At 37.7% G+C, this 25207-nt stretch overlaps 3 protein-coding genes across 4 annotated transcripts; 2 read left to right on the top strand and 1 right to left on the bottom strand.

The window, feature by feature from the left end:
• Nucleotides 1-335: 335 nt before the first annotated feature.
• Nucleotides 336-6648, bottom strand: LOC137735496 (vacuolar protein-sorting-associated protein 33 homolog). Its single transcript, XM_068474928.1, is given in 23 exon segments — nucleotides 336-784; nucleotides 989-1082; nucleotides 1195-1242; nucleotides 1338-1411; nucleotides 1413-1419; nucleotides 2300-2380; nucleotides 2456-2526; nucleotides 2652-2733; nucleotides 2826-2948; nucleotides 3056-3162; nucleotides 3240-3302; nucleotides 3442-3498; nucleotides 3630-3681; nucleotides 3907-4004; nucleotides 4422-4478; nucleotides 4815-4859; nucleotides 4979-5086; nucleotides 5353-5418; nucleotides 5547-5657; nucleotides 5770-5964; nucleotides 6219-6299; nucleotides 6396-6435; nucleotides 6558-6648. Coding segments are annotated over 23 exon segments (1797 nt in total). The 5' UTR covers nucleotides 6611-6648; the 3' UTR covers nucleotides 336-700.
• A 1467-nt stretch (nucleotides 6649-8115) lies between these two features.
• LOC137735132 (glycerol-3-phosphate dehydrogenase SDP6, mitochondrial-like) lies at nucleotides 8116-11872 on the top strand. 2 transcript variants are annotated; one of them, XM_068474513.1, is made up of 7 exons: nucleotides 8116-8553; nucleotides 9109-9582; nucleotides 9699-10030; nucleotides 10473-10633; nucleotides 10735-10990; nucleotides 11128-11426; nucleotides 11546-11872. In XM_068474513.1, coding segments are annotated over exons 1-7 (1890 nt in total). In that variant the 5' UTR covers nucleotides 8116-8186; the 3' UTR covers nucleotides 11547-11872. The 2 variants fall into 2 exon arrangements, with proteins under 2 accessions (XP_068330614.1, XP_068330615.1); XM_068474514.1 differs by having other exon boundaries at nucleotides 11128-11430.
• An 8501-nt stretch (nucleotides 11873-20373) lies between these two features.
• LOC137734822 (putative ribosomal large subunit pseudouridine synthase SVR1, chloroplastic) lies at nucleotides 20374-23638 on the top strand. Its single transcript, XM_068474114.1, has 10 exons — nucleotides 20374-20865; nucleotides 21172-21251; nucleotides 21386-21486; nucleotides 21595-21661; nucleotides 21808-21901; nucleotides 21993-22041; nucleotides 22198-22348; nucleotides 22538-22594; nucleotides 22832-22887; nucleotides 23193-23638. The coding sequence occupies exons 1-10, from the start codon at nucleotides 20403-20405 to the stop codon at nucleotides 23251-23253; spliced, it is 1179 nt and encodes a 392-aa protein (XP_068330215.1). The 5' UTR covers nucleotides 20374-20402; the 3' UTR covers nucleotides 23254-23638.
• Nucleotides 23639-25207: the final 1569 nt, after the last annotated feature.

Raw genomic sequence — 25207 nt, 5'->3', positions numbered from 1 at the left:
GATTTTTCTACCATTCAATATGGCCGGCTTTTCCAAATACAGTAGACCGGGTATTCTGTTTCAGATAGCGATTTTCGCGGTTTCATTTTAACCTCTAGAATTCCCCGTTTTATGCACTCGCAACGTTTGGATAAAAAATTCGGATGCGACACAGTCTCTCTTGCTTTATTTTATATATGCTCTTTTTTCAGGTCAAAAACGGTAGGCTTGTAAACTTGCATGTTTCATGCTTCTCAAACATTATTCATCTATTATTTAAACAGAAATCCATTATCTTTCTTTGAGTGAATAGTTAAATGTATTAGAGAAACAGCAGGAAGAACACAAGTTGAGAATATAAATACATTTTATTAGTAACAGGAATAGCTCTTCGCCTCACAGAATCTATCTTCCCATGCTGTCGGAAAAAGTTTTAAGTAAGTTCGAATCACTTCCCGTTGATCAAGAGCTCGTTTGGATGTACTTTTAAAATAATTGAAAGCGCTTTTGGTGAAAAAAATTTTGGAACCAATTCTTAGTAAAAATGCAAGTAAATCCTGAAAAAAACACTTAAAGTGCTTTGGGAACCTAAAAACATTTTCTCTAAAAACGCTTTCAGCCATTTTAAAAGCACAAATGAGCCCTAAGAGGAATCGCAGAGCGGGTCTTTCAATAAAAATTTACAAAATTTTATTTGATCTACAAAATTTTACACGTCAATCTAACTTCCCACAAATGTTTCAATCAAGCTACGGCCGGTGGCGATTTTCGTGGTCCCAATTATCAAATCATATGCCATCCCTTCCTACAAGATCCAAATTACCATAGATTCAGGAATTAGGACATCAAGCAGGCAACAGATGAGAGAAAAGGAGAGAAAATTTGGGACAATCAACCCCGACACGTGAACAAAAACAGTTGTACAAATGTGATCCAACCCATCCACCTACCAAATCGCATAACCTAAAGAAATGTCGTAGATTTCATATGTGCAAAACAATCAACATACCTGAGCACTGAGAAATCGAAGAGCAGAGATCTCCGCAAACGTTGCACCTCCAACGAAGACAACAAGTACTAGAGAACGCCTTCCATCAGACACCCTGGGATATATTAAGAAATGTTACAATGAAGTATACATGCAGCATTAGCAAACAACAAATCAAGATGGTACTGAGAGCAGAATCTTATAAAATAGGAACAGTTGGGACATACTTGTCTACATTGGCCGAATGCCCCTGCAAAGTGTCTAACGATGGCTGCCTGAGAATCTGCCCTGCAAAATTGTTACAACGGAAAAAGTCAGCTTAACATGTAATCCAACATACACACACAAAGATAAAATAAGAACAAATAACTCAAGAAATGTACTAACTCTCTTTATTTCTGAATGTGGTCCAGGTAAAAGCCTCAGAATCTCTTCAATAGATTATAGGACGCCTGAAAGTAAAAAAGTTGCATGTTTTAGAGCAAATTAAACAAATATCGAGATCATGAAAATTTACAACAATGAAAATTCCGCCAAAACCAAAGCAATACGAAGAGGAAAAGGGGAAAAGAATAATGAGCCTTAAATTAATCATAAAAAGCCACAAGACTTTAATTTGAGTCCTATGAAAGTCTTTTTTTTATGTGCAAGCCTTATTTGAAATAGAAGTTCTGATCCTTGACTGCCGAACTTCAAAGTTTCAGTAAGAGGTAAGAGCTCTACAAAAATAAAGAAATTTCAACTAAGAGACCCAGATACCGATATAACATGAACAAAACCAACCTGTATCTAGTAAAAGACTGGTGTAATGAATTTCTGGTGGGACGACGGTAAATCATGTAGAAGAGGCAAGACCAAGAAACCGGTAAATCATGTAGAAGAGGCAAGACCAAGAAACCATCTTGTAATACCAACTTCCCAGAATATTATACCATGGCTACAGATAAGAAACTTCCAACGTTGATTTAATTAAATATAGACATTTAACATGATAAATTTAGGGACCCAGCTGTCCACTTTGCATGAGTACATTTCCGGCTTCAGTGCCTACCTGGAATTTGTCTCCAGCAAAATTGAACTTGCCTCAGTCTTAAACTATTCTAAATTGTATGGGCCCTTATTAGAAAACTTAAACGATAGATTGTACATCTTTATCATTTCCTGTGGTTTTCGAAGAGCTTGAGTATAACAAAGGGCAAATGACTTGCAGAATATATACTCGTGGTGAAGAAGAATTGATGGGATCTACTGAAAGAAGATGAGAAACAGACAAACAAAAATGGAAAGAAAACGAACATGCTACAAAAAATTTAGTGAAGGAATTAGGCTCACCATCCAGATCGAACAGCATGCTGGATGAGGCGAATGCTAAGAGGTGCGTATCCAGAAAACACATAAGAAATATCATTGGGACTGTGATATAAGAAAATTGCCTCCCAAGTTAGTACCAATGAAAAGGGAACACTGCCAAAAAGAAAATTAAAATACTTTGCAGTGTCAGTGTCCTCAACTACAAGTTGCAGGGCACGTTTAACTGTCAGCCAGTTGCTTTTCGTCTCCTGCAAGGTTCAGACGTGTACAATGAATCCACATTTATTCTTTTGTGCAAACAAGTCCATTCACCAGTTACTAAATTATCCAAGGAAACCAGTGGATGATTTTGCAAGGTAAAATAAAAATGAACCTGTTTTTTAAGCAATCCAGCTTTCTCTACATTATTCAGTGTAACCATGTGCTCGAATCCATAACTATGGAGTAGTTCTCTCCTAAACCAAGAATACAAAAACCATTTAATATAAGATATAAAACCAAAAGGATTAAATTGAAACGTATTGTGTGATGAGTGAAGAGCACTTGCCTTAAATAGTGGAAATGCTTTTTGGGTAACCCAGAATTTGTAATAGAAAACAATATGAGAACACGTAGGACGTTCACAAGAGGCTCCTGCTTATGGATCATTTCTTCAATATGCTCAAAGCATCTGCATTCACAAACTCTTTCAGTCTTAATTACATGGCTAAAGAAAATGAAAGCTTAAAACCCCTAAACATGTAAGTTCTCAACAGCAGCAGCCTAAATTCAGCTTACATGTCATAACTTTGACCCTCAATAATTGTGTGTTCCATGTCAAGTTGTCCGAGAAATGATGCCTTTGACGTAAACGTTGACAGATGCTGAGCAAGATTTATGTGCCTCTACAGCAATAATTGTAGCAAATCAGAATATAAAACTCCCTGTATGGATTCCTATAATGATTTAAAGAATTACTTACAGCCATTTCTGGCAACGGGTTCAGTTTTTTTACAAAGTCCTTCAATTCAGAAACTGTCTGGTTCTATATGCAAAATTATTTATCACTTCATTAGAAAAAAATAATTCTGGTAATACCATCAGGTTCATGAATAGAAAATTGAGTCGAAATCACCTCATGATTGCAGAAGGGCAAGTATTCAGCTCTTATAACATTCACTTACATTGCTAGTCACATCGGTGTAGTCCTGCTTCATTGATTGTGCTTTTTGACGTAGAATCTGCAATCATACTGCAGGTAGCAATGAGAAATGGAACTGCTAGGAAGGATTTTTCATTTTCATAAGAACTTAGAAGAAATAGCTTCAGGAAAAGAAAACATAACAGTCTAAAGTGGTGAATATAGATCAACCTGGCCAACAACTTCAAAGTTGAGATCCCGTAACTCTTTAAACAGCTTGTCACTGTAATTATTACGATACACAGTAATAAGTGTAAACACAGAGGACCAAGGAAGCACATAGGAAGAAAAATGAGTAAAGAAAAACAATTACAGAAAGAAAAGACGAAGATGGTATAGGCATTTGAGAGCAACGAGTGTAATGGATGTGCCAAAAGACTTAAAATGAGTATATGTGTGACATGACGCCCTTGAATTAGCAAATCTTTCAAGGAAACAATGAAAACACCTTGAATTAAGTGGAACTGTCATCTTCTTTCCCTCTTGTTGGGCCGCCCCCATGAAAGATGCATCTAGCTCGACAGCACCATTGTTGATATGCAGAAACTGCACTGAAATGATTAGGGATAGCTTGCAACTAATTCAAATTACAAACAAACAAGAATTCTCCTTAATTTAAGGTTTCTCATTAAAGTTTTAGGTTTAATACAAAAAAAGACTTAGGTTCAGTTGACTTACAAATCTAGGTATTAGGCAAATAATTAATCAGAGTAGATATAATATACTGATTTAATGAAAAACAAATGAGAAAGTTACTGGCAAAACTTGCATACTTTCTTAGGATGCCAATCGAATCAGAATGCTACAGTCCAGATGAAAAAAACCTCACGAGCAACTCAAAATTTTAACATACGCTTTCTATACCTAGTTACCTCTCATACCCATGCAGCTTTTATCATAATCATGCCATGTGATTGATTTTCTACTGAATACATACTTCCGCCAGTTTTTACAATGACTTACCTCATCAAGAAGCCCTTCATATGTTAATTGAGAACACATGGGAGTTACCAAGTCCACCTACATCCAAGGAATAATCAATGTAAGCAAAAACCACAATTGACGGTACAGTTGTAGCAACATATGCAGTAGCTGGATGTGAGTTTGTAACTTTCTGAATAAGGAATGGTATATGCCATGATTATAAAGAAGGGTTCATAACTTTACCATGCAATTTTTTATTCCTTTCCCAAATAAAAACTTTAAGTAAACTTAACAAAATGGCATACTAAATGAATTTCAAGTTATTTACTGCATGTCTTGCAAACAAATTTGTACCACAAGAAATGGCCAGAATACGCCATGTTGTGTGGCAAACTAATAACTTTTAGAGAATGAGAGTGAGAGAGAGTATACCTCCCTATCTAAAAGGATGAGAGAATTTATCTCAGGCACAACCATCTGATGTTACAAGCAAGATATTAGTGGAAGGTTACTAAGTGTTCATTTTAATATGCAGTTTATATATATTTTTTAAATTAATTCATAAGAGAAGGAGCTTAAAGTCATGCATAAATTGCATCAGGTGAGTTAACCGGTTCCTCAGCTTGCATACGGTTTAGAATGTCAGCCACACGCACTGATCCTTTGCCTTTAGCCCTCACATTTGGTATCACCCCAAAAGAAAACTTCAAAACAAAACAATAAATAAGGAACAATTTTCACCCAGGGAAAGAACATTAACTAGAGTAACTAGAAGCACAATTTCTCACTACAATCATAATATTCTTTTGCTCCAATGCTATACAAGTGCGTGTATGTGTGTGTGTGTGTGTATTTATATATACATATATATTCATTCTTGCATGATCAAATAAATCACATAAATACCATTAAAAGGAGAAAGCTAAACCTAAAGTAAACTGAACAAAAATGTGCACATATTTTCTACAACCTCAAGCTTGTGAATCGCGTTTGCAATATGCCAAAGAGAGCTCGTATCACCATCAACTAGGCATTCCTACCATGCAGAGAGAAAAGAAAGTTAATAGACATAGATCAAATAGTGCAGAATAAGTTTAAACATCTGATGTTAAAAAATAATTAAAATAAATCCAAAAAATATAAAATGAGAAATTTCTCCAGTGCCTTGCAAGAAAGATCAAGTTCAAATGACAAAACATCCTCGTCCAAAGGAACAATGTATAACGGATACTCTCCTATAGTCAACAAGTGATGGACCTTTTCCTCTTCAAGGATCTGAAAAACCAAAATGGAATTTATCATCATTCAATTTTCAAATGTACCGGCAATGCATCCATTGAAAACCATCACTTATACAAAGTAATCATAATAGCCAAGGCACGCTCACCTTCTCACACCCAACTGCACGGCGAGGGACAAAATAAACATAGTATTCTCTCTGCAGTCCTTTTGACGTATCATTATGAATATGCAAACTAATTAATGTCATCAACGTAAGCTCTGAACGGACAAGGTAAACAAGCTTGGAACACTCGGTTTGAATGGGATCAGCTGAAAGATGCCGCAACTCAATTCCATGTTCCTGTTTGCATGTTTGCATGCACCAGTAAAACAACAAGAAGTACAATCTAAATTCCACCTGAAAAGCTTCCTGCATTATAATCAACTCATTTCAGTTGAATGTAACAACTGCTTTGCCAAAAATTAAGAATCGAAAATCAAATTTCGAATGCGAGTTTCCCATTAAATTCTAGCTTAACAAGCATAAAAATCACATCACAAACAAAATTCAGCAGAAAAACATGAATTTCTATGGAAATAATGTGATAGAATTACTTTGAGGATCGAAGTCTGGATGATCGACGAGAGAGAGCCGCTGAGCTTCTGATGAATGACCAAACACTTCTTTCCTCGAATCTACAAATTCCAGAACAATCAAACAAATCAAAATTCAAGACATTTTTAATTTAAATTTCAACGGAAAATAAATTGAAATAAGGAATTGGAGCTCACATTCTTGAGGATGTTTACGAGCTCCCTCTGAGACTGTTCCCTGTTATACCATAATATCCACACAAGAATTATATAATATAATCATATATACATATATACATATATATATATATATGAAGAAAATACAAAATTAATTGGAGATTAAATGTAATCAGTTGGTACCTGAGGGATGTGAGATTGATCGGAGCATTGTCTAAGTTGGGAATCTGAGCCATGGCAGTCCAAACGTCTCTCTGTCTTTATTTATTTATTTTTTTTTTTTTGCAGTTGCAGAACCGGCTCGTCTGCTCGGGGATGAAGACGATGAAACTTACTTGAAGCAACTTTATAATGGGCCTGGACTCGTTATTCTGGGCCTTGGGTCGGACTGAGATTGCTTCGGTACATTTGATGAGCTTACTCTGCTTGAAAATTAGGCTCATGCAACTATAAATAAAAAATAGACTTATTTTCAGCTACATTATATGGAATTTGATGTCAATCTCACTTTGTTCCTAAAGCTCAAAAGCCGTCATTTTACTTGATTTCGATCCCACTTTACCTTGGAAACTCAAAAGTAGCCACTCTGCTCTCTGAAAACTAATTTAAAAAATGACCTATCATCTAAAAACATCAAAAGTGAGGTTTTAGAGAACTTAGCCCACTCCCTTCTTTTGTCTCTCTTCCCCTCTCACTTCGAATGTATCTCTCTTCTTTCTTTCCTCCTTTCTCCTTTTTTTTTTCCTTCTTTCTCCTTTTCTTTCTCTTCTCCAATCGGCTCTCTTTATTCTCTCGTCTTCCTTCTTTCTCTCTCCTCCTCCTTCTCTCTATCTCCTTTAATCCTCTCTTCTTTCTCCTCTAATTCTCTCTTTCTTTTTTTCTCTCCTCTCTCATCTTTCTCCCTCTTCTGCAACTCCTTCTCTTTGGATCTCTTTTATCCAGTTTAAATTTTAAGATTTAAAAATTTTAAATTTAATACCAAATAAGTTTTTGAGTCTTAAAGAAAATTGTTTTCAAGATAAGTCCTTAATAAATGTTTTGATAAATGATGAAATCATTTGAATAAGATATCAAAAAGGCCCTTGTTTTCTAAAGTTTTCAAATTTTTTGCTAAAAAATGTCATACGAGGTCCAGTCATTGTCCATGTGCTATCCACGGTGTTCATCATTCAGCCGTATGCCGTGTCATTAGTTAATTGTGCTCTTGACAGAAAGAATAATAGAACTATAAAAGTGTTACAAAATTTAAGCTTTAGATATAAAAATAGGATAAAAAAAACCTTAATGTATGAAAGTTAGAATTTCACAATGATTGAAATAGTAAAGCGAGAATTACCATTTTTCAAGTTGAGGAAAAAGAGAGTTGATAAAGTCCTAAAAATTACATTACAAAGCGGCGTGCTGTTATTAAAAAAAAGGAAAAATAAGAAAAATGACAAAGGAAGGAAAATGTCACTCTATCAAGTTTCAACCAACGGAAAAGGATATTTGTCGAATTCTATTTTTGGAGATCTTAGAGATCACGTAATCATGATAGTTCATCGTGCATAGTACGGTCAAAAATTATTTTAAAATTTAAAATTAAATATAAATAATATTTAACGAAAACTGATTACACGATGTATGATGAACGATCAGGATTACAAGATCTCTAGATCTCATAAAAAGAATCCGTGAGGATCCTTTTCCCCAACCAACACATAGGACACTATCGCATCTCACTGCATCTCAATCCCCGCGACCGATTCCCAAGGCAAAGAACTTTTTTCTACGACCCCACGCTCCCGCCACTCTCTCTCTCTCTCTCAATTTATGGCCACCGCCATGCGCCTGCGTCGGCTCGGAGCTGCCGCCTGCGTCGCCACCGCGGCAAGCGGCGCCTTTCTCCTCCAGCCTTCCTTCTCCGCCAGCGACCGTGGCAATGGACCCTCCTCCCTCGGCGCCGTTCGCCAGAGGATCAGCGACCCGAACGCTGTGGTTCCGTCTAGAGCGGCTCAGGAGGCCGCTCTGATTAGCGCGAGCGCTTCCAACCCGCTCGACATTCTCGTCATCGGCGGTGGCGCTACCGGAAGTGGCGTCGCTCTTGACGCCGTCACCAGAGGCCTCCGCGTCGGCCTCGTCGAGCGCGAGGACTTCTCTTCTGGAACGTCGTCGCGGTCCACCAAGCTAATTCATGGAGGTAGGCGTACTGCGTATGTACAATCCTACACGTATCCGTATCCGTATATATATATATATATATATATATATATATAGAATTCATACTTCTCTGTATATATTGTGTTGCATAATTGCATTACATGGATTTCCCTGTCCTCTCAATTTGTCATTTCCGGTTCTTAATGTTGCTGTTGACGTTTTGTTTTGTTTGTCGTTTTGGCCTCCTGTCAATGCATTTGTGTGCTTGAAGAGAAATTGAGCTACAGGAGTGGATTAATTTACAGAGCCGTTGTAATTTCGTCAACTTTTTAACTTTGTCTATATTGATCTTAATAGTAAATCGAGACGGAATAATCCGAAATTTCGTTGTTATCTTTCAATTTTGAATCTATGATTTGGCCGGTTCATGTTGCTATGATAATTTTCAAATACTGGACTGTAAGTATAACACAATATGATGTTCGAATTTTTTCGTTTGGAGTTAGTAATCATTATCTTTTATTTTTTTAATATTTTAGTTTCCCATTAAGTTTTAATACCATCCCGGCGGCTTGTGTAAAATTTATTATGTTAGGTGTTCGGTACTTGGAGAAAGCCGTGTTTAATCTTGACTATGGACAGCTGAAGTTGGTATTCCATGCGCTTGAGGAGCGTAAACAGGTTATTGAGAATGCACCACACCTCTGTCATGCTTTGCCATGCATGACACCGTGTTTTGACTGGTTTGAGGTAGTGTACTACTGGATGGGCTTGAAAATGTACGATTTGGTGGCAGGACTACGACTCTTACATGTGTCCAGATATTATTCGGCACAAGAATCCGTTGAGTTGTTCCCCACCCTTGCCAGGAAGGGTAACAATAAAAGCTTGAAGGGCACTGTGGTGTATTATGATGGGCAGATGAATGACGCACGTCTTAATGTTGGATTGGCGTGCACTGCTGCCGTAGCTGGTGCAGCAGTGCTTAACCATGCAGAAGTGGTTGCTTTGTTGAAGGATGAGGCTAGCAATCGGACAATTGGTGCAAGAATCCGAGACAACTTATCAGGTAGAATGAGCGCACACTTCCACAACTGGTTTATATACTAATGTAATGTGAAAATGATGATTTAGTAATTTCCTTTTTGAACGTTGTGATTCTTACTGAATTTCTTAAGTTACCAGGGAAAGAGTTTGATACATATGCAAAAGTCGTCGTGAATGCTGCCGGTCCATTTTGTGACTCTTTAAGGAAGATGGCAGATCAAGATGCAAAACCAATGATATGCCCAAGCAGCGGTGTACATATCGTACTTCCTGACTATTACTCTCCGGAGGGTATGGGTTTGATTGTTCCTAAAACTAAGGATGGACGTGTTGTTTTCATGCTTCCATGGTTGGGACGAACAATTGCTGGCACCACAGATTCCAACACTTCTATTACTCTTCTTCCTGAACCACATGAGGATGAGATTCAGTTCATACTGGATGCCATTTGTGATTACCTTAATGTCAAGGTCTGTGATTCTCTGTGCCTGTGGGGCATCTTTTCCTGCATTGCTAATCCAAGTTTATGACCCAACACCATGTTTATCACACGTCAAATAGACATTAGCAGTTATAAAATTAAAAATATGTTCTTTCAATGATTACTTCCTTTCTATTTAGTCAGCTAGAATTTTGCGTGTAGATTCAGTGTGATCTTATGATCTGTATTTGGATATTAATTATCAACATGAGCAGCTTGGTCAGTTGATTGTCTATTATTTCCCTCAGTTTAACACTTTCTCCTTTAGGATTTCTCTGACTAGTTGAATTTTTAAGTCGGGTTGATAAATGATGTCCAAATGCAGAAAGTAGTGGAAGACATTTAATGCTGTAACTCAATCTAGGTGTCTTCTTCTTTCTTTTTCTATTTAGTTGTCTTGTTGGGACTAAAGCATTGCTGGGAAAATATAGGTACGCCGCACGGACGTTCTCTCCGCGTGGAGTGGTATTCGGCCATTGGCAACGGATCCATCTGCGAAAAGCACTGAGAGCATCTCCAGAGATCATGTTGTATGTGAAGATTATCCTGGTTTGGTAACAATCACGGGCGGCAAGTGGACTACTTACCGTGGGTAAGGTTTATTTGGTTGAGCTGAGATGATTTAGTTTATAGTTAAGAGGTTTTCCATTTGAAACTAGGCAACTTATATTTTGCTGACTAGAAAATTTTCAGCATGGCAGAAGATGCGGTTAATGCAGCAATAAAGTCTGGAAATCTGACCCCAGAAAATGGATGTTTGACGTCCAAGCTGCATATTGTCGGTGGAGACGGATGGGACCCTGCATCTTTTACAGTTATAGCTCAACAATATGTGCGCATGAAGAACAGCCATGGTAAAGTTGTTCCTGCAGTGATGGACACTGCTGCAGCAAAGCATCTGTCCCATGCATATGGTACTTTTGCTGAACAAGTTGCTGCCATTGCTCAGGTTGGTTTTTCTTGCTCCAAAAGTTACTGTATTACTTGTAATCTGTTATAATATATGGATTTCTCGTAAATAACAATATGCTTCTGGTGTCCTTAAATAACGATACTCACTTATAACTTCATATTTTCAAATTTTAGAACGAAAATCTGGGGAAGAGGCTTGCCCATGGATACCCCTTTCTAGAGGCTGAGGTTGCCTACTGTGCTCGAAATGAGTACTGTGAATCTGCCATTGATTTCATTGCTAGGAGATCTCGGCTTGCTTTCCTTGACACTGATGCGGCAAGCAAGGCATTGCCACGTGTGATTGAAATTTTAGCAACTGAACACAAGTGGGACAATTCTAGGCAGAAGTACGAGTTAGAGAAAGCCAAGGAATTTTTGGAAACTTTCAAATCTTCAAAAAATGCTCAGTTCCATGATGGGAAACACGTTTAGTAAGTACGTTTGTGTTTTGTTTGTCGATTAATCTTTCTATATTCCTGATCGACAAATTACTTTATCAAATCAGTCCGAAGTATAAAGAATTATGATCAGGTGCTTGTCTCCGCTGTAGGTTTATGCATTCAATTTTCACTAGTATATTGAATGGCGGCAAGTTTTCCGGCCTTAATTCTGGTGCGAAGGAGTATGCCTGCCACACACAGCATAAGGGTATACTTACACATCAATGAAAATTAACTGTTTCCCTTTTGGGATTTCTGTTAGTCATCTGTCACAATAATCTGTCACGAGATTCTCAGCACGCTCTGTGCAGTGTTGCTCGTAAATTTTTTCAGTTGATTCTGATCGCTGTATTTTCGGGTTTCCAAAATTAAAATTGTAATGTTAGAAAAAGAAATTACATTACAATAAATTAATTATCTGTCATTGCAGTTTTGCTTGTATCTTGCCTCATAAGTTACATACAGCGTTTCTTTCATATTCGCCTTGTAAAACCCTCTCTTGAAGAAAGAAGTGCCAAATGCTTCTCTAATTTCAAAGACGCTATTTTCTATTTACGGTTGATATTTCCTCGCCCCCGACACCCACCATTTCTGACCTCACTTGAATTACCGGCCTCGGATGGGTTGCTGAAGGCTTGGGCGGAGGTGAAAATGGTGAGTGTCGGGAATCTGAAACCTCTTCTAATATCATAGACATTTTGAATTTTGAACTTTGAAGATGACTAACCCTCCAACTTTTTCTTTTCCTTGTTCACGAGTAGTGTCTGTGTAAAACCACACTTCATCGATGCATATCAATTTACCTGAGTCACGGGTTACTGTTGATTTGCTGGGTCCAAAAGTTGGTGAAACAAATTTAACACTCGATACTTGTGATTTTTGAACAACTTCTCTATTTTGCCTCTACCGAAATAAGTATCGTTGATGATAGTTCTGAAGAGGCTACTACAATGTATTTACTCATTGGTGTGGCAAGCTCTTCTATTCTAGTTCACGGTTTCTCTTCTAGCGATATGATTCATTCGGGGAGAGTTTCACCAGTCATTGGGAACTCAAATAAAGATTTATTTAACAGCAGTCGAGAAAGAAAGGTAGAAAGGGGGGTTTTCTCCCGTTTCGGGGTTATCTTATGTACTGGTTGTTGACTGGCTGGCAAAAAACTAGTGCTTTTAGCTTAAGCGGCTTTTCACTGGATTGGAGCCTTTTAGAAACCCTCTCGTTTTGGCTTCACTTAACCAGTTAACCAGTAGATTTTCTGCTCTCCTGTTTGAGTGCCCTTCCCATCTCCTTCTATTTATGTGGTCACGGTTAAACCACATCAACATTTTATATTCTTATTTCTTTTTGTCTTATTATCCCTATAAAAAAAATCAATATAAAATGTTAACATGGTTTAACCGTGACCATACAAAATAGGAGAAGATGAAAAAGACATCTAAACCGGAGGACAGACAATCTACTTCCTTTTTTTCATTCATAGAGAGATCGGATTGTCAAAATCAATAAAATGGCCATCATGGACCAAGATCCAAACAGATCAATCTTGTTGAGAGATACTGCCCAAGAAAAGGAAAAGGGTACTTATGGATCAAGGATAATAAATAAAAGTGAAACAAGATAAAATCGTAAATCGAAATGACTACTGCATCACCGAAAGGATCGAAACCACATTCATAGGCCAACAATTTTTTTGGATGGGTTGAACTACTGAAATGTGAAATAAACATCATAGGATCAATACAATGGATTATAAAAATAGTTCATCTAAAATCCAGATGTGAAGATTAGGAACAAAAACGAAAATAGAAAAACACATACCCTTTCAACATATGTTCCAAACTATCTCTAAATGCGTAGTCAATCTGCTTCTGAAGGCTTTCAAACCTTTATGCGACTTGAAACGCATTTGATATCGCATGAAAAAGCGTTTCTTGGAGTAGCTCTTAGATGCTTTTTCAAAAAGCACTTCTATTTCATTAAGGACTTGAAATTGTAATTAACATTTCAACATACTTTTTGGTTACAAAAGAACAACATATTTCAATAAGAAATCTTATAAGTAAAAGTGCTTACTATCAAATCAGTTTCAAAAATGCTCACAGTAGTGTATTTGTTCTTATGTGAAGATTTCAAAAAGGCCACAGTAGTTTGTTATTATGTGAAGATTTCAAAAAGGTCATAGTAGTGTGATTGTTATTATATAAAGTTTTCAAAAAGTGCAATCACTTCACTTTTTTGGTTTGTCACGGATGTGGCTCTATATAAAAAGCACTCTGTGTATGATTACAAGACACAACAAAGAAAAGAAGTAAAAAGCAATAATATCAACATCCCTCCCTTCCTCTTTTTCCTGCAATCTTTGTGTTATAGTTACGAAACTAAACAATGTGATATATAGCACCCGCTTCCCTCTTGTCACTAGTAAAGATTATCTCTTTAACTTTTTCTATTTATAACACATTATCAGCATGACTCTCTAACCTTAACCAGTTCCTTAGCCGAAAAATGCTTCCTCCAAGGATTTTATTGTTCTTCCTCCTCTGCCTCACCTGCTTGGTGTACCCTCGCCAAGATCTGCTAGCACCGTGCTTGCTCCTAATTCTCAATATAACAATTACTTATATTTTTTTATTCTTGTTTGGTGTAACTCTTGACTACTAACCAAGTGTTGATTTATGTTAATTTTACTGTGATCAAAGATGGTGCAGTACAATCGCCCATCTTGAACTGCAAATTTAATTTTACTGCAATTTTGGGTGGTGCGGTATAATCGCCCACCCTACTCTGCATATTTAAATTTTCCTACTGCTTGAGTGGTACGGTATAATCGTCCACCCTATGCTATATTGTTTCAATGAGAGTGGTGTGTTACAATCGCCCTCATCATTAATCATGTAAATCTCGAGCCTGAAGTTTCGAGTGCTTATCATTTTAGCATGAATATTAAAATGAAAAATTTGTAAGAACTAGAAGTTCTAACACTACATTCCTCCAGAATATATATTATTACAAGTTCTTACACATCTCATTTTTCTTTCAAAAAAGAAAATGACGAACTTGGCAAAACTTGATTTTGTTGCACTAGATATTACTGGGAAGAACTACCTTACCTGGGTAGTGGATACCAAGATCCATCTGGAGACAGAGAATCTTGAAGAAACCATCAATGAGGAAAACAATACATCCTCTCAAGATCGAGCAAAGGCCATGATCTTTATCCGTCGCCACCTTGATGAATGACTGAAGAGTGAGTACCTAACGGTTGAAGATCCATTAACCCTATGGAAGGCATTGAAAAATAGATACAAAAACCAGAAAACAGTGATTCTTCCAAGGGCTTGTTATGAATGGACACACCTATGGATCCATGATTTCAAGACGGTTGTTGAGTACAACTCTGCAGTGTTCAGAATTAGCTCCTAGATGAAGCTTTATGGGGAGACCATCACCTGAGTATAACAAGCTGATGTCGATGCTCCTTGTGGCTGAACAAAACAATGAGCTCTTCATGAAAAATCATCAGTCCCGACCTACTGGATCAACGCTATTCCCAGAAGTGAATGATATTTCCCTTGAAGTGAATACCACATCCTCTCATGGTAATAATTACAAACAAGGACGTGGGCACAGGCGAGGCCGGTGGAATGAGAAAGGCAAGAATTATGGTGTCCAGTTTCACAACCAGGTTAAACCAATGGATACCCATAATTCATTGTTCGATTTATCAGGGCAATTGAACACAACATTCTTGGATGTCTCAGATTTCATTGTGGAAATAGAGAATAAAGTGTATCGGTCCAATTGAATCATTTTTGTTTGATGTACTCTTATTATCTGAATTTGTAGTTTAAAGCTCACATTTCAATTCAATAAAAATGGCATTTCATTATGAATAAATTGTTTTTAACTATAATTCCCTTACTCAGAGAGCATGGATAAAAACTATGGTTATTCTCAAAACAAGAGCAATGGCGGAGATATTTGTTTTGTAGACAGCGCAACCAGACATACAATACTTTGAGATCGAAAATATTTCTCAAGCTTGATGCATACAAAAATAAAGGTAACAACAATATCAGGCCAATCAGATATAATTAAAGGTTCAGGAAATGCCCAGATCATGTTACCAAATGGAACAATATTGCCCATACAAAATGCGTTGTACGCTACTCGATCTACCCGAAATTTGTTAAGTTTTAAAGACATACGCTTAAATGGATACCACATTGAAACAAAAAGTGCAAAAAATGTGGAATATATATGCATTACCTCTAATGATACCCAGAAGCGTACATTGGAGAAGTTGCATGGTTTATCAAGTGGATTGTACTATACATACATAAAGACAAATGAAGCACATATTGTCATGAATCAGAAGTTCATTGATCCAAAAATTTACATATTTTGGCATGATCGTTTGGATCATCCAGGATCTACCATGATGCGTAAAATCATTACCAACTCTAATGGACATCTATTATTGAGCAGACATGTTGCTATATTAAATGATAACCCTTGCAAGGCTTGTTATCAAGGGAAGTTGATAATTAGATCATCACAACTAAAGATTGATGCTGAATCCCCATCATTTTTTCAAAGAATTCAAGGGGATATTTGTAGGCTTATTCAACCACCTTGTGGACCATTTTGATATTTTATTGTTTTAGTTGATGCATCTACTAGATGGTCACATGTTTGCCTATTGTCTAATCGAAATGTTGCTTCTACGAGACTTTGCGAGCACAGTTCACAAATTACCCTATTAAGTAAATCCGACTTGATAACACTGATGAATTTACCTCTCAAACCTTTGATGATTACTGCATGACACTAGGCATTGATGTTGAACACATTGTTCCTCATGTCCATACTCAAAATGATTTAGTAGAAATATTTATCAAGCAGCTTCAATTAATAGCCCATACTATACTCATAAAAACAAAATTGCCAGTTTCTGCATGGGGACATACCATCTTACATGCCGCATCATTGGCTCCATTGAGACCTATAGTCAACCACTAATACTCCCCAGTACAACTCATGTTTGGGCATCAACCAAACATTTCACATTTCCGAATTTTTGATTGTGCTGTTTATGTGTATATTGTACCGCCAGAACGCACTAAAATGGGGCCTCAGCGCAGACTGAGAATTTATGTGGGTTTTGATTCACCATCTATCATTAGATATTTAGAACCCTTGACAAGTGATATGTTTACAGCTCGTTTTGCGAATTGTCACTTTGATGAGACAATCTTCCCGTCGTTAATGGAAGAAAAAATCGTTCCAGAAGAATGGCAAAAGCTAACATGGGTTGTACCCACCTTATCTCATTTTGACCCACAAAGCACTCAATGTGCAAATGAAGTGAAAATGATCATTCATCTTCAAAGTATTGCTAATCAAATGCCAGATGCATTTAATAATGCTATGAAGTGACAAAATCACATATACCAGCTACAAATACGCCTACAAGAATTAATGTCCATGTGGGACACAATAAAATGGCAGCGAATAATTCATCTGATGCAAGCCTGAAGCATGGTAGACCCCCAGGTTCAAAAGATTCAGCCCTTCAAAAGAGAAGATGAGGGCACAACTGAATATAAATGAAATCATTCATGAAAAGAAAATGAATGACAGATCCACAATTCATGATTCTGAAAAAAAAAAAATTCTTGATGAGACACATGTCCTTGAAGAGACAGAAGTACATGAAAGCAAAGAAATCTCCATAATTTATGCATGTACTAATGAATTATGGGATTGAAATGAAATTATCATCGACGACATGTTCGTATTTGCAGTAGCCACTGAAATCATATTAAACGATGATATTGAGCCCCACTATGTCGATGAATGCAAACAGAGATTGTCACATCCCGGCCCGGGGCGGATCACTTCCCGGGCCCGCTCCACCACCATAGCACGATATTGTCTGCTTTGGGCCTCGATCACGCCCTCAAGGTTTTGTTTTTGGGAACTCACGAGTAACTTCCCAGTGGGTCACCCATCATGGGATTGCTCAAGCCCCCTTCTCGCTTAACTTCGGAGTTCCTAAGAAACCCGAAGTCAGTGAGCTCCCAAAATGCCTCGTGCTAAGTAGGGATGAGAATATACATATAAGGATCACTCCCCTGGGCGATGTGGGATGTCACAATCCACTCCCCTTAGGGGCCCGATGTCATAGTCGGCACATTTCCGGCCAGGGATTGGCTCTGATACCAAATTGTCACATCTCAGCCCGGGGCGGATCACTTCCCGGGCCCGCTCCACCACCATAGCACGATATTGTCCGCTTTGGGCCCCAACCACGCCCTCACGGTTTTGTTTTTGGGAACTCACGAGCAACTTCCCAGTGGGTCACCTATCATGGGATTGCTCAAGCCCCCTTCTCGCTTAACTTCGGAGTTCCTACGGAACCCGAAGCCAGTTAGCTCCCAAAAGGCCTCGTGCTAGATAGGGATGAGAATATACATATAAGAATCACTCCCCTGGCGATGTGGGATGTCACAGAGACAAGATTGGCCTAAGTGGAAAGATGCAATCCAAGCAGAATTAAATTCCTTATAAATGCGAAGTGTTTTTGGACATGTAGTCCAAACCCTGCCTGGTGTAAATCTCATAGGTTGCAAATGGGTATTCATAAAAAAGCGAAATGAGAAAAATGAGATTGAAGATATAAAGCACGACTTGTTGCACAAGGTTTTTCAAAAAGACTTGGAAATGATTATGGGGAGACATACTCTCCTGTAATGGACGCAATTACATTCCGTTTCTTAATAAGTTTGGTGGTTTCAGAAAAACTACACATGCAACTTATGGATGTCATCATCGTGTATCTATATGGAGAATTAGATACTGACTTATATATGAAAGTCCCAAAAGAACTTAAGTTGCCTGAAATGACTAACAAATCATAAGGTATGCTCTCTATCAAATTAAGGTGATCATTATATAGGCTGAAACAATCTGGACGAATGTGGTATAATCGTCTCAGTGAGTATTTGATCAAAAAAGGATACACTAACAATGTCATCTGCCCTTATGTGTTCATTAAGAAATCAAATTCTGGATTTGTTATAGTGGCAATATATGTCGATGATATGAACTTAGTTGGAACCCTTGAAGAGCTCAATAAAACTGCTGAATATCTGAAAAGCAAATTTGAAATGAAAGACATTGGAAAAACAAAATATTGTCTCAGTCTGCAGATCAAACATTGTGCTAATGGAATTTTGGTCCATCAATCAACTTACATTGAAAAAATCTTGAATCGATTTGCCATGAACAAGGTTTATCCACTCACCATGCCAATGGTTGTTCATTCTTTGGACATTAAGAAAGATCTATATCGTCCAAAAGAAGATGATGAAATGATCATTGGTTCAACAGTACCATATCTGAGTGCAATAGATGCTTTATTGTATTTAGCACAATGTACTAGACCAGATATAGTTTTTCAGTCAACTTGTTAGCAAGGTATAACTCTGCTCCAACAATTCGTCACTAGAAGGGAGTCAAAGATGTTTTACGATACCTTCATGGGACAATAGACATGGGTATTTTCCACTCAATGAAATCCACAAATGACCAGATCCTTGTTGGATATGCAGATGTTGGTTTTCTCTCTGATCTGCGTAAAACCAGCTCACAAACTCGAATGTGTTCACTAATAGAGATACAACAATCTCATGACGCTCAACAAAGCAAACAATAGTTGCTACATCTTCCAATCACTCAGAAATACTTGTTTTACATGAAGCAAGTCGTGAATGTTCTTGGTTAAGATTAATGATCCATCATATCTGGAATTCATGTGGTCTACCTTCAAGGACAGACGCTCCAACTGTGATTTATGAAGATAATGTAGCCTATGTTGCATAAATGAAGGAAGGATTCATTAAGAGCAATAAGACTAAACACATATCTCCAAAGTTTTTCAATGCACATGAGCTTCAAAAGGCTAAAGTTATTGAAGTTAGATAAATCCATTCCAATGAAAATTTGGCAGACCTATTCACCAAATCTCTACCAAAGTGCACATTTCAGAAGCTAGTGCATGGTATAGGTTTACGTCAACTTACAACTTAGTTAAATTTGAAGAATATGGAATCAATGAGAGATACATATTAGGGGGAGCATCCATGATACATGCATGTTCTACTATTTTTCCTTCGACTAGGATTTTTCCTATTGGGTTTTTCCTAGCAAGGTTTTAATGAGGCAACATAAGCATACTTAACGCTATATCAACAATTCAAGCAAAGTTGTACTCTTTTTCCTTTGCTACGATTTTTTCCCACTGGGTTTTTCTGAGGAAGGTTTTAACGCGGCAACTAATGTTGATATATGGGCATCCAAGGGAGAGTGTTATAAAATTATGAGAATGAATGCTCACAGTAGTGTATTTGTTATTATGTGAAGATTTCAAAAAATGCCAAAGTAGTTTGTTATTATGTGAAGATTTCAAAAAGGCAACAGTAATGTGATTGTTATTATGTAAAGTTTTCAAAATGAGCAATTATTTCACTTTTTTGGTTTGTTACGGATGTGGCTCTATATAAAGAGCACTCCGTGTGTGATTACAAGACACAACAAAGAAACGAAGTAAACAACAATAATATCAGTATCCTTCCCTTCCTCTTTTTCCTGCAATTTTTGTGTTATAGTTACAAAATCAAACAGTATGATATCTAGCACCCGCTTTTCTCCTGTCCCTTGTAAAGGTTATTTCTCTAACTTTTCTATTTATAACAATTCTAAATACTAGAATAAAAAAAATAAAAATCTCTCTCTTGTGCTTGGGTCGAGCCCACCCGATTAGTTTTCTTCTTTTATTTTTGGACTGAGCCCAATAATTTGACCAAAGATAGCCCAATTATAATTCGTTTCAAAAATAAATAAAAAACAAAAAATATATCCACTGCGCAAAAATCCTCAACCAAAAAAACCCGGCAACCAAAAATGGCGTCGGTGGCAGGAGTAGCAGCAGCGCTAGCTTCTCTCTCCTCCTCCCTCCTTTCCAAACCCTCCCTCTCTCTCATCCCCATCCGCACACTCCCCCGCCTCACCTGCTCCCTCGCCACTTCCTCCTCTTCTCAGGAGTTCAACATCACATTCGCGCCAGCGAAGCCCAAGCCCAAACCCGACTCCGCCGAGCTCGACCCGGATGCCCTCGCCGGGCAGCTCATCATCCCCTGGATCGTCCGCGGCGAGGATGGCAACCTCAAGCTCCAGTCGCACCCTCCAGCGCGTTTCCTCCAGGCCATCGAGACCAAGAGTAAGAGTGCCAAGAAGAAGAAGGAGGGCGCCGAGAAGCGTGTGCCCACGGCCGAGCCCAAGTACTCGAAAGCCGCCCGGAGGTTCTACAACGAGAATTTCAGAGACGCCGAGCAGCGGCTCAGCAAGGTTCTCGCTGCCGCCGGAGGTAACTGTATGGAATCCCTCGTCTCTGAAATGGATAAGAAGAATGGCATTGTTGAAATTCAAATTGGAACCGAACCCATTTCCGCAATTTCATTTATTTTCAGTGTTAATGGGATTTTCTGTGCCTAGGTATCATTAAAAGAAAAACACTTCAAGCTCAATACTTTAGAAAAAAAAAACACCTGCTTTATAAGGGCGAAAGGCTTTCATAACTAAGAATTAATTAGAGCATGACAAGTGGATAGACGATACTTTCGTTTCTCCAGTTTAGTGTTTTTCTAATTTACTATTCATTTTTGGGAATTAGTGGCATCGAGGAGGAGCAGTGAGCAGCTTATCTTTGATGGGAAGGTCACTGTGAATGGTTCTGTATGCAATACTCCTCAAGTATGTTTCATTTTCTGTATATATTTTCGTCATTTGATAGCTCCCCGATTTCATGTGTTGGGTTGTATTTGGTTTTTCTTTTAGCAGCATGATTATACTTTGGTGTAAAATCAGTGTTCTTTTTGTTTGTGTAGACTAAAGTTGATCCTGGAAGGGATATTATATATGTCAACGGAAATCGGATTCCGAAGAGACTGCCTCCAAAGGTTTATCTTGCCCTTAACAAGCCAAAAGGGTAATGCCACCGCTACTGGCTTCTTGCATCTCTTATTTTTTTTCTTCTGTTGTTGTGGTTTATTGCAAAGTTTCGATTTTGGGGTTTAATGCATTTATACGATGATAGGTACATTTGCGCATCTGGGGAGAATAAATCTGTGTTGGGTCTATTCGAAGATTATTTGAAGACTTGGGTATGCTAAGGCTTACAACCTCATGCATATTGCACTTTTATATGGGCAACCACGGATTCAGGATAATTATTAGCATTTAATAGTATATACTGGTAGCATATTCATGCATTCAATTCGTCAAGTAATGGACTTGTTTGCATTTTCAGGATAAGAGAAACTCAGGAGTACCCAGACCACGACTATTTACTGTTGGCCGTCTTGATGTTGCCACAACTGGGTTGATCATTGTGACCAATGATGGTATATTCTCAAACCATATATGCAGAGTATCTGCATAAAGACCTATTTAGAACCGATTCATTTGACATCATATCCAATGCTATGTTTTCAGGAGATTTTGCTCAGAAGATATCACATCCGTCTTCGAACTTGTCAAAGGAGTAAGAATGTCCATATTTTCTGTTCTCTTTTACTATTTGAGGACTATCATGTTTAACTTTCAATAAAGAAAGATCATATGGAATGAAAATTTGTGTGAAATCTTTTCTTTTAATTCATATATCTATTAACCTGCAACTTTTACACTGTAATTGCAGATACATTGCAGCAATAGAAGGTGTAGTTAGTAAGCGGCACCTGTTAGCCATCAGTGAGGGAACAAGCATCGACGGCGTCCATTGCACCCCAGATTCTGTGGAATTACTGCCACAACAACCAGATATGCCAAGACCCCGTTTGCGTATTGTGGTACTGATTCTTTGTTCATGTCCTTCTCTCTTTTATCATGATTTAGGGCATCCGCATAGCCTTCTGAGTTAGGAGCTTCACAGAGCATTAAACTGAATAACAGTAAAGTTCTGGCTAGCTGAAGCATGAAATGACAAGCGTACAAAAATGGTCACACAAATTTCATTTTGTTGATCTGTATTTGTGCAGGTTCATGAAGGGAGGAACCATGAAGTACGAGAACTTGTTAAAAATGCTGGACTTGAGGTTAGATTTGTTTATTGACGGGAGTGTTTTCCGCATCCCCAATGTGGGCATCATTCATGATAAAAACTCAACATATGGTGGCCTATTGACCTTTCAGTCTCTGTCCAGATTCTGGAAATTTTTAATTTACTGGAAAAATGGGCTTAAATCTTTAATTCAATACCAGTTCACATTTGCATTGTTCTTTGTTGAAATTTCTGTTCTGCTTATGCTGGCTACTTATGTCTCTTGTTCCAGATACATTCACTAAAGCGTGTACGTATAGGTGGCTTCAGACTTCCATCAGATCTTGGGTAATTGCCCTTCAGATCACCCTGCTATCACTTTACGAATGCTCTCTCTTCTCTCTTTTTCTTACATACAAACACATTCTTTTGATTTTCTACCCTCGGATCAAACTTTTACTCAAGTTCTTTATGTTCACCGGTTGACTGAAATGAGCACTTGCGTGAAATTATCCACGTCAAAATTATGTGTTGGAATTATGTTATTTTGGTTGGTCTATCTTAACTTAAGATATTATGTCCGTCCGTCATTATGTACCTAGTTAGCAGGCTAATCCGTTGGATCTCCTTGCTAATCGTTTCCTTATTTTCAGGCTTGGAAAGCACATGGACTTAAAACAAGGCGATCTTGGCGCCTTGGGTTGGAAAAGTTAGGAAGGTTGCTGTGACTTCTGGCATTAGCATTCCCTCGGTTTTACCATAAGCTAATACAGTCATCAAAGTGCTGTTAAAAACTCCACCAACATCTTGCCAAGTCGAGCTGCTGAATTGCATCCCCTACCCCATTTTTTCAGGCAGTATTTGGATGTTCTAGTTGGGAATGCCTCGGCTGATGATGGAATACAAGTATACAACTATACAAGCCATGGTTAATGCCGGTCGAGCTCAAGTGTAACAATTTCTGTGCGGCATAGCGTAATTCAGATGTCGCACGCGATTAACGAAAACCTCTAAACCAAAACCGGGTCTTATTAAGATCCTATGGTTGTTTTGTTTCCCGTATTCTTAATGACCAAGGTGCAAGCATTGATTTGGTCTTGGGGAAGCTGGTGCTGTTTTGGCCATTTCTAATTTGCAAGAAATATTCAAACATTTCCAGGTTGGATGAGTGGTACATTTGCCGGCCAAAACAACACATCCAAACAAATTAGCCAACCTGCCAACACTTCATCTCCTCACTCTCACATATCCAACTCATTTCACTTAAAATATAACTCCAATTTACTCTTGTCATCTGCCATCTGGGAGATGAGTGTTATTAATCCTTTAATCATGTTCTAATCAGGATTACGTGCGTCGAACTAATCACTACCTCGTAATGTCTAACGAGCACTACATTCCCTATTGATTCAAATGATTCCGACATAAATGTAAAAATAATGGAGGACCTTTCACTAACGCGGGATAATTCTTATGACATATTTCGTGATTTGAGTAGCAGGCCGATTGATGCTGTACAGCCAGTCGACTGGCAGCTCGCATCCCGCAACCATAACAAAATTTGTTCCATGAGGATAAGATTTGGGATCCAGCATGCATTTTCTTGTATTAAGTAATTATTACATGTATCTATTGGTTTGCGTTGGATTGAAGACTTGAAGTGGTCAGCTATAACTTCTTGACTTAAATATTAAGGGAGGGAGGGCGACATGTCGGGACGGCACGGCCATTGTCGCATTTGCCAAAATCTCAGAATATTACAGACAGAAACTATAGTACTATATTTTCTGATCCAAGTTTGATTTGACCCACTAAAACAGAATGAATAAAAACGAAAGGGCTTTTTTTTTTTTTTTTTTTTTTTTTTTTTTTTTTTTTTTTTTTTTTTTTTTTTAAGAATGATTAAAGAACATGATTAACGAATTTTAGATAAAATGGCGTTTGCCACATTTAATGGTTAAAAACAAGTATGTACTTTCTACATTAACGTAACAAAAACTCGATAACGAGAGGTTCTGAGTTTGATACTTTGTAAGTAGTGAATCTGTTTGGTCGTGGGTCAGAGTGCAAAATTCTCAACTAGCCTCCACCGGGCCCGAAAGAGTTGGATAACCGTGGTTTGTCACATGTTGTCCCCCTTCTATCAAAAAAAAAAAAGAAACTTGTATAACAATTACTTTTCACTTCTTTGTTTTTTCTATCACGCTTTTGTTAATCTAGTGATTTTAATATAGGAAAACTAATGAAAATAGCTTGAAAACTTTGATTTTTAACGAAAATAACAAAAAGATGTTGTAAGTGAATGATACCAGGATTGACTTTTTAGAGTAAAAATATGGTTTTTTGTTAAAATGAACAGTGCCGGGAGCTTTTCGTTAAAATTCTCTAGTATCCCTCATTTAGCCTTCAGCACTCACGCACACTTTAGATTGAATAAATCAAACAAACCCAAAGAATAAAATTAAAAAAAAAATGTTTATTTAAGCAAGAAATGAAGAATCACCACCACATGATTGTGTTTTCTTATTGCAAATGTCGAAAACACCACATGTAACTTTGTTAAGTGGGGTTTCTTTTGTTTTTTGGGCAATTGCCTCCGAAAAGGGGTGTTGTGGATATGAGAGGGCCTACATAGCCAGACATAGATTCACCGACCAGACAATCGTAC

The sequence above is a fragment of the Pyrus communis genome, chromosome 5 (assembly GCF_963583255.1).
Source record: "Pyrus communis chromosome 5, drPyrComm1.1, whole genome shotgun sequence".
Classification (NCBI taxonomy): Eukaryota; Viridiplantae; Streptophyta; class Magnoliopsida; order Rosales; family Rosaceae; genus Pyrus; species Pyrus communis.
This window is presented reverse-complemented; position numbering and strand designations above follow the sequence as displayed.

Coding starts and splice junctions, on each gene's coding strand:
- LOC137734822 (XM_068474114.1), top strand. CDS start 20,403: ATGGCGTCGGTGGCAGGAGTAGCAGCAGCGCTAGCTTCTCTCTCCTCC. Junction 21,902..21,992: donor GATCATTGTGACCAATGATG/GTATATTCTCAA, acceptor CTATGTTTTCAG/GAGATTTTGCTCAGAAGATA. Junction 22,888..23,192: donor AGACTTCCATCAGATCTTGG/GTAATTGCCCTT, acceptor CCTTATTTTCAG/GCTTGGAAAGCACATGGACT.
- LOC137735132 (XM_068474513.1), top strand. CDS start 8,187: ATGGCCACCGCCATGCGCCTGCGTCGGCTCGGAGCTGCCGCCTGCGTC. Junction 9,583..9,698: donor AATCCGAGACAACTTATCAG/GTAGAATGAGCG, acceptor TTAAGTTACCAG/GGAAAGAGTTTGATACATAT. Junction 10,031..10,472: donor GTGATTACCTTAATGTCAAG/GTCTGTGATTCT, acceptor GGGAAAATATAG/GTACGCCGCACGGACGTTCT.